Source organism: Stegastes partitus, unplaced genomic scaffold (assembly GCF_000690725.1).
Source record: "Stegastes partitus isolate 25-593 unplaced genomic scaffold, Stegastes_partitus-1.0.2 Scaffold8, whole genome shotgun sequence".
NCBI classification, from domain to species: domain Eukaryota; kingdom Metazoa; phylum Chordata; class Actinopteri; family Pomacentridae; genus Stegastes; species Stegastes partitus.
In genome coordinates this window covers 1,526,592-1,535,497 of record NW_007577739.1, presented here as the reverse complement: position 1 = coordinate 1,535,497, position 8,906 = coordinate 1,526,592, and the positions used below count along the sequence as shown (strand labels likewise).

Below are 8,906 nucleotides of genomic sequence, written 5' to 3'. Positions count from 1 at the left end.
AGGGCCACGAGCTGCAGTGCGACTCCTGTACAGAAGGTGCGATTTGACAACTTCACCGTCACACCGGAGACACAAGAGTCTGTCACTCACACGAGGACACACCTAACGTAACTATGTGAAACACTTCTATGCCATCCTTGTGACCAGTTTACACAACAAAGGCCATCTGACACTGCCAGGTCCTCCTGCTCCTCCTACAAAACGCACACAAACAGCGCAAGATGCCGAAATACAGGAAGGTGGCAGCAACCATATGAGGAACTACGAGTCAAACCTGCTGAGGAGAGTCACCAGATACACCACCCGACAGGCCTGACTGATATTTCACCAGACGCCCGGCAGCAAACACAACCGACTACCATGTAAACAACATTCTGCCTCTTTTTTTTTCCCACCATATTTTAATATCATGCCTGCTTACATCGTGTTTTTCATCCTGTAGCGGCGGGTCGGTCAGTTCTGATAAGACTGATGATTTTAAAAAAAGCTGGACTGGACTGTCACCGTATCAGGGGCTCAGGACGCATCTATATTAATGTCCTGTCTTCTGTAATTTCCCCTCTACAGTAGGTACATGGGGGCGATAAGGCAGCTGGTTGGAGATATCACCACAGGAAATCAGCGGCCGGGCCAAAGCAAGAGCTGGCAAATTGCTAATGACAAACACAATAGAAACATGCCGGTCTTTGTGTGCTGCGGGCCTCGGCGGTGGCAGGGCTCTCTGCTCCCCGCTAGTGCTGAGGTCAGGAGAATCTCATTTGCCTACATTAACTTCACTGCTGAGTGCTGAACTTTGGGCGTGCTCAGGGGCCCCCACACACACATCTATGGCCAGACGGCGGGTTTTTTGGAGCCTTCACAGACTTCAGTTAGGTTGAGGCGATAAAGCTGCGTGTGCTGTTATTTTATGGCATCTGTGACTTTTCAGCAACTCGAACATGTGACTCTGGCTTCTTGGAAATTATACTCATTCGTCAACATTTTATCTGCATACTAAGTAACCGATCAGCTCGTTAATAGATAAAGAAGATTATTTCAGCATTACGTAGCCCTAAACTCATTTAGCTACCTGCCAAGATTAAGAAAAGTTGGGTCACTGTGGGTTTTAGATAAAGGTGACTCACGTAACTTATCTGAGAGACAATCAACACACTCAGTGAGTCATGCCCTACATCTTTACTGCAATTTACACCTCATTTTCTTCTATTATTAGACTACATGAATGTATAATTACATTCTATGTAGGACACCCAACAACTTACAGTATGTTCTCTTTGGAAGAATAAAGTTTTATGTTCCCTTATGTTGTAAACATCCATTAAAGTTTATGGATCGATATTCGGGTTCAACTCTGACCTGCCACGGTTATGTAAGCTCTTTGAGGCTTTTCTTTTATTGATATTGCGACTGCGATCACGGCATTTACCACCAAACAAAGTGGTTTACATAATCGGTCTGAATTGCTGGCTTTGTTTACTAGCGATCTGATCCTGTGACTTCGTAGTCACAGAGTTTCCATGTTTCCATTTCACACCGACGACGACGAACACAATGTCAGCGACTGATAGCAATTATAAATACTGTATTGAAATAAGGCTTAAGCTTTAATAACCCAGAATAATCCTTTAAGTATCCACCTTGTGATGCGTCTGTGAACAAGAAGCTAAATGCCCCCCAGCCATGCCGCGGCCGAACATGTGCTTTCGTATTATTTACACAACTTCCTAAGATTGTATTTTTAGTCTAAAAACAAATAAATCTGTTCTTTACAGCAAACCAAAGCCGATCTTTCGTGGTTAAAACATACATACATATTTCTTGTTTTTATATGAAAGACCAGCACAGAATTCTCCTCCACAGGCAGATACTTGTTGTGTACTCCATAACCTTCCCCTGTGCAGCTGGGTCGGTTCCAGTGCTGGCTCTGTAGCCAGGCAGTGTGGAGCAGGAAGCCTGGAGGTTCACCCATCAGTCATCTCTGCACTGCCTACAAGTGTGTTCCTCATACTGATGCTGTTTTACTAGGACAAGAATAGCAGCATAATGTCTTTCAGAAAACAGTTTGATGAGGGAAAACATCCCCATTACATCACCCGGTTCCCAAAGACGGCGTTAAATTTTGTCAAACAAAAACCATGAAAAGACCTAAACCTTGTCAGGCGGAAAACATTTGGAGCTCCAAGTTAAGGATTTATGATAAAGAGACCAGGGAATAGTGGGATAATAGCGTGTGGCCAAGTTTGTACTAGCGTGCATGCTTGGCTCTGGCTGACGTTTCAGGGATAAGGGGGCGGAGGGGAGGATCAATCTCTGGCTCTGTCTAAACAGTGCATGCTCGCAGCAGACTCAACGGAGCCGAGGACGACGTTTACGGGACTCGACAATGGGATGCTTTTTAAATGTCATTATCCAGTTACACTCTTTTGTTCATTTCACTTTTTCTTTTATCTCATCAGGACATCTGCAGCGTAAACAAAGTCAAAAACATGAAGGAACTCCTCAGCAGGTCATGTCCTCCTTCTGGGATGAAGCTGTAGGTGCAGAGAACAACAAGGAGCCCAGGTCCATAACACTTCATACACCGTGGTGCTGTTTAGGTGGAAAGCTGAACTCTCCTTGTTGCTATTTAGAGCTTGTTTCCTAGAAACCCCAGCATCCTCTCTTGCTGCTCTCTCTGCTTCCCTCCAAAGGGAAGCAGCACGATATTCAATATTTTAAATTAAACTCTGGCTCGATATCACGCGATAAGAGGCTTAAACTCCAATTTGAATTATGAGTTATTTATTTTGAAAAGGAAAAAATGTGATTGTTTTCGCACATCCAGGACTCCTTCAGCTTGATTTTCGGTCCAGGTCGACCTGACATGTTGGAGATCTTCTACCAAAGCTTGTCTGTCACTTTGCTCCGTGGACCCGGACGCCTGCTTCGGTCTCACTCCGTCTCTCCATGTTTGTCTTTCTCAGGCAGCAGCTGTTAATAAATATTGATCGCTTGCATAAATGGGACACTTGTTCCGCCGGTCCTCGCTGAAGTGCGCGTTAATGCCAGCACACGCGGCTCGATTAATATACAAATACCACGGGGAAGGTTTTAGTTTGATCCAGAGGAATCCGCTTGTGGCTTCTCTTATCTTGAGCCGGAGAGGAACAAGCTTAAGACGCCGAGTGGGGCTTTGGGGTTTTTTTACGGGAGAGTTGACTTGACGACGGTTTCTGTCTATAAAAACAGCCCAAGATATCAAAACCCGTGTATACACAAGAGCCGGTGGACTCCGCTGAGTAACATAAACAGTTACCTTGCTCTGGCTCACATAGGAAACACAAAACCCAGTCGGACAACAGAGCAGCGCCAAAGTTCCTCCGAGCGCGGCTATGAATCAATGACACCGCTCCATTAGCGCTCATCTGGCTGTTTTATATTACACATAACATCGGGGCCGGGCTCATTCTCGTACTTACTTTTATATTAATTTAAACAATTTGGAGCAGAACTGCTAAATGTACTGTGACTGAGTCCATTTAACACTGAGAGGCCACTCCAGTGATAAAATAAGGTTTTCCAGAGAAAGCACACCTCAAGTGCTTCCTCCTATTGAGTACTATTCTGAGTCATGCAGACTGTGAAACATGGCAGGGCTCTCTGTGGCCTTTCAGTGCTGGGTTGCCTTGGCAGCTGCTCCAGGACTCCATGCTCTGTGCTGATAAGGAGGAGGAAGTGGCTGTGCCTAAGAAAGCAAGGTAGACTCAACCACTCTCAGACTATCCTCTGTTTTACTCTACCCTTAACCTAGTTCTCGTAGTCGTTCTTGCTGACAGATGAAAACACATTCATTCCTTGGCTGTTCTCTCCCCCCCACCACCACCTCCCCTACAGTCACGATGGTATGTTCAAGGATTATAATGGCTTACTCTCCATTATTGTGTCTAAACTGACTGCAATTGCCAGGGAGGTTTGGTATGCACGTCTGTGAGAGCAGAGAGCACTACTTGCATTAATGGAAGCAGAGTGGTGAAAGAAAAAAAAACGACGAGCTTCCTATAAATGCAGCCAGTGAGCCATCTTCCTCTTCAAACCAATTGCACACAGTGAGACAGCTTATACTCGCTGTTACGTAACAGCCATCGTGTCTGTTTGGATAAAAAGATGTCTTCTTGTGCTTCTATTTTAAGACGCCACTGACATGCTGAAACGTCTCTGATCCGTCGCTCCGACACCACGCTGCAGCGCCTCACAGTCGCTCGTGGACGCTCGGCGGGGTCGTAATTAAAAGGTTTACGTTCCCCGCCATGTATGGGGGTAAAGGAGATGTGGATGAGTCACAGGTGTGCTTGCAGTGTTTGTCTGTTCATGGAGTGGGTGGGTGGGTGGAGGGGGGAATGTTCCCGTGTCGTCACTGCCTCCAGCTAGAAGTCATTGCTCACTGATTAGTGTATGGGTTCAGTGACGGGGGAAGGTTGCTGCCGGACCGACTCCAAGGCGAGTTTTGATAGTAATGGGCTCGGACGGGGCGAAACGGAGAGGTGCTAGTGTCGCGTGAAAGGGAGGAGAGGAATTATGATATCAGCGTAGCGATCGAGCGGCCAGAATTAAACATCTGCTCGGAAGCATTAAGCGACATAACTCAGGCGGCGCTGTCGTGTGTTAGCGAGGTTGTCCCCTCTCGAAGGGAAGAGGAAAGACAGAGATCCTGCAGTCACCGCAACTCCAAGCTCCGTCCTCTCAATAATATCAGACACGTTAAAGGAAGGCAGACGGCTGTGTCCCTGGAATCAACAGCCACTCTGTTATTTTAGACAACTTGTGTTATTATAATGCACTGAGGAGCGGGAAAGGAACAGAGACACTAATGGTGTTTACAGGCTCACTACTGAGTGCAAATCAAGCTGAGTCTCTATTCTGGAGCAGCTAATGCTCACAGAGAGGATGGTAGAGCACAGCTAACACCATCAGGTCTACCGGGGGTGTGACAAATCTGTGCGACTGAGTTCATACAATTAGACCTCTAATTGAAAGCGCAAATTTACTTAGCTAATGAATCCAGAGATCCTTTTTTTTATGCTGGCTACACAGGTACGCCTAACAATGTAGGAGCACCTGAAATGATTTACTGCACCGTGATCTCCTGGAGGTGACTTCCATTCATATAACAAATGATAAAGCCAGGTCTTCTCCTACAGCAGCATAGCACCGGACAGTGGGTGTGCAGCTAGCAGCAGAGATGAGCGGTGTGTTTATCACTGACTGGTCAACAGCGCATTCAGAAGGTCAACAGCACATTCATAATTACTGGAGGCTACTGGAGGCCTGACCCTCTCAAATGAAGCAATCTGCTGACCCCTCCCCAAACCACAAGTGACCCCGATGCTCTGCACAGTTTTGCCGGGGCATGACCAGTGTTTGTAGCTGGCATGTTAGATTAGATTAGTTAGTAAATCAGAGTAAACATCATCACCAGAATGGAGTAAAGGTGCATAAAATACATTAAAACAAGCAAAAGGAAAGGCTTAGTAATCCACTGCTTTCCCCTATAAGGTAAATACTGACAAAAAAAACAAAAAGAATGAGCTGCATCAGCACAAATAAACATACTCGGCTTGTAAACAAAACACCCTAATGCTGAAGTAGAACATCAAACTGCAGTGACACAAACTATAGAAACACCAGTTAATCAAGGACTTTAACAGAGCAGCTCGCTGAAGCACTCTGAGCAGAAAGGAGGAATCAGCTGCAGCAAGTCGTAGAGCAGACCGTCGCTCATTTAAAATGTAATGCAAAATTTAGGTGGGAAAAAAACGCATTCACACACAGATTGAGTGTGACCGAAGAAAATGTTTAGTTGAACTTGACAGATAGTTATTCTAGTAGTTTAATCATAGCAAATGGACTTGCTTGAGCTTCGTGAAGACGTCGCATCCAAGAGGCTCCATCAGCTCTGACTGACTAGTTGGGAGTTGCAGATACTTCTATCCTAAAGGAGCCATTAACACCTGAGCTATGGTTTCCATTGGGGGTTTGTCGCTCCTCCCCCTCTCACCTATTTAGAATTCAGTCCTAAGAACTCTCCCCAGGACGATGAAACCCATTCACGCCTCGCCACAAAACACCTTCTCGAACCCCATTGTGGCAGGGGAAGTACTAACGACTCGCATAATGAGCGGGAGGAGCAGCAAACTCAAGAACTCAAGCAAGTCCAGCTGCTACGATTAATCTACGAGAACAACCATGATCTGGATGACTGAGAATCTTCACAGACTTGACAGATAGTTGTAAAATGGTCACACATTGGAGGCTTGAACCGATTCGGTCCAAAACGTCCCGGTTATGACTGAAGCCGGTCGGCGCTGTGCACGTCTCTCGCTGTGCAAACGTCTCACCTTGCATACAGCTTTCTATTCTGTGGATGAGCTGGTAGGACTTGCAGCGGTCCAGCAGAGTCCGGATGGCTGGAAGTGGGTCCAGGACAATGGTCTCGGGGTGAGCATCGATGTAGTCCTGAAAACACAGACACGGACATTTTAGAACCTTTATATTCTGTCCAAACAGATGTTACAACAACACAATCCTGTCTGCTCATTATGCAGCAACAGCATTTTATCAAACTGAAGTGAAACTGGCAGTAATTAGTCGTGATTGTTAAAAAATCGTTTGCATCTTCTTGTAAACCACAGAGACAAGTCCTCAGCTAATCATTTGACAACCAACAGAAAACATATCGTCAACCACTTTGACCGTTAGTGGGCCGTTTCCACGTGATCTTCTAACGATGAAGTGCTTTGTTCTCCGTTTTCCTTCTCTACATAATTAAGCATTTGATTAGGAAAACTGCCGGCAGGTTGATCAATAATAGAATTAATGGGAACACGTGGGTTGTTTACTATTTACCAAATACACCTAAGTGTGCAAAAAAAACAAAACAAGGGGCAACCATCTGTCGTGACACGTACAAATACATCCATACAGATTAGAAATGTTAAACAAACATATTGGAGTTAGCGAAGTACAAACACAAACAGTGAGGTGAAGGGTCAGCATGCCTCCCTCTGTTTGTGTAAGCCACAGAGAGCCTGAGATGTATGCCAGCGGGTCTGTGTAGGTTACATCACTACATCTCTGCGTGGCCGGCTGTTGGGTCAGCGTGAGGTTGGCTATTTTACATAACCGCACTCCCCTTTTCTTCTCTCGTCTTCTCTTGTCGGCTCTCCTCTGGCTCCGTCCTCGCGCCTCCTCCTCCTCCTCCTCCTCCTCTCCAACTCCCCGCCGCTCTCCTTGTTCTCCACATTTCAGTCTCTGCTCTATGGATCTCTCCGCCAACCGCTCCTTCCGAGCAATTTTTACTGACTCACAAACAGTGTCAGGTGGAGCCGGCCGGCCTGCACATTATACAGAAAGCCTGCCCCGTGAAAACAGCACCGCTCCACTGTCATACAATGAAATTAAACACATGCAGGAATGCTATGCGTCAAGCGCACATGCACGACGGAAAAATCGTCCGAACCGAACTACACACACGCTGACGCACAAAGCATGTAAACAAACTCCTGTGCCTTGACATGGAGGACCCATCTGCAGGATTTGCTGGGATCTAACGGGCAGCGCTGATCAAAGCCAGAGGAGCAGTTATGTAAGTCGGACCGAAAAATAAATCCAAACTAATCTTCCAGGAGTTTGGAGGAACACTCTGCTGATAAGGACTGTCACTTTGCTGATTTCTGCATCGTAGAAAAAGAAATGCAGCCGAACGCAGACAAGAGGGGGAGGTGAGAAAGAGACGAAGGCTCTTTAGCAGGTGTTAGAGAGGAAAAGAGCCAGACGTATGTCAGTGTGGGTGTCACAGAGGGCTGCACATTTTCTGTTCGCCTTTTTTTTTTTGGGAGCAGATCTGGTTCTATAGGAGATTAAATGGTTTGAAGTCTCAGGAAATAGGGTCAGAAGAGGATGGAATCTGTTCTAGTGACTGTAAGCCTGTGGTGCCACTGAATGATTTTAACACTTACATTAACCACAATAGCGACCAGATGGGTGTGATTTACACATCAGTTCAATTTACATTAACTGTCGATCACAGAGAAGTTCACAAGACGCCTGTTTCTCCACAATATAAACAAAAAACTACACATCCAAATGTAGCTGGACATGGGTTTAAGGAATTTATGTTCAGTACAATTTGTAGGTTACTCACAATAATAAATGCTAATAAAGGACATGAAGCTCAGCAAAGTTCCTCAAATCACATCCTCCCACACAAACTACCATGAACGAGTATTGCACCCACTATCCTGTGACCCCGGAGAGAAATCACTCCAGCGACATTCGTCCCAGGTCTGCTGTACACTCGGCTCACACCTCAGGCCAGTGAATCACCGCCGCGCATCCCAGGATGACATTTTGTTTTAAATAAAGAGCTATTTTAGAGAGGACGGCTTATTCCTTCCACCACACAAAAGGCTGTTTACGATCGCAGCTGTGTGATATTAGAAATGTTCCAACGCTAATATTTCCGAGCGAAACGTAATCACAGATGACAGTTGTGTTCAGGTAAATAGCCAGATCTAAGCCCTACAGACGGGGCTGAGTCCCAAGACTGAGCTGCTGATTTATCAGCTGATACTTAATTCAACCATAACTACAGCGATAAACTTTGGGTTACAAGTAAAACAAGAAAAAAGTGCTGGACTGGAACCACCAGTCCTCTGCAGGGAGAAAACGCCTGCCGAGGTTGTTTGAGGATTTGTATTTAAGTGCTTACACAATGCCACCCTGTAGATGAAACGTACACAGACAGATCCATTGTTTATGGAATAAAAATTCAGTCTATGAAATGTGAGAAAACAGTTAAATAAGTGCCCACTGCAACCAAAATATGTGTCTTTGACAGTTCAAAACACAACATTTACAGCAAATGCACA

General features: G+C 45.6%; 1 protein-coding gene across 1 annotated transcript in view; it reads right to left on the bottom strand.

The window, feature by feature from the left end:
• Positions 1-8,906, bottom strand: part of itpk1b (inositol-tetrakisphosphate 1-kinase b) — a 32,486-nt gene that overhangs the window by 7,531 nt on the left and 16,049 nt on the right. The window contains exon 5 of the mRNA XM_008283645.1: positions 6,375-6,492. Within this exon, the coding sequence (XP_008281867.1) occupies positions 6,375-6,492 (118 nt within the window). The remainder of the gene's footprint in view (positions 1-6,374; positions 6,493-8,906) is intronic.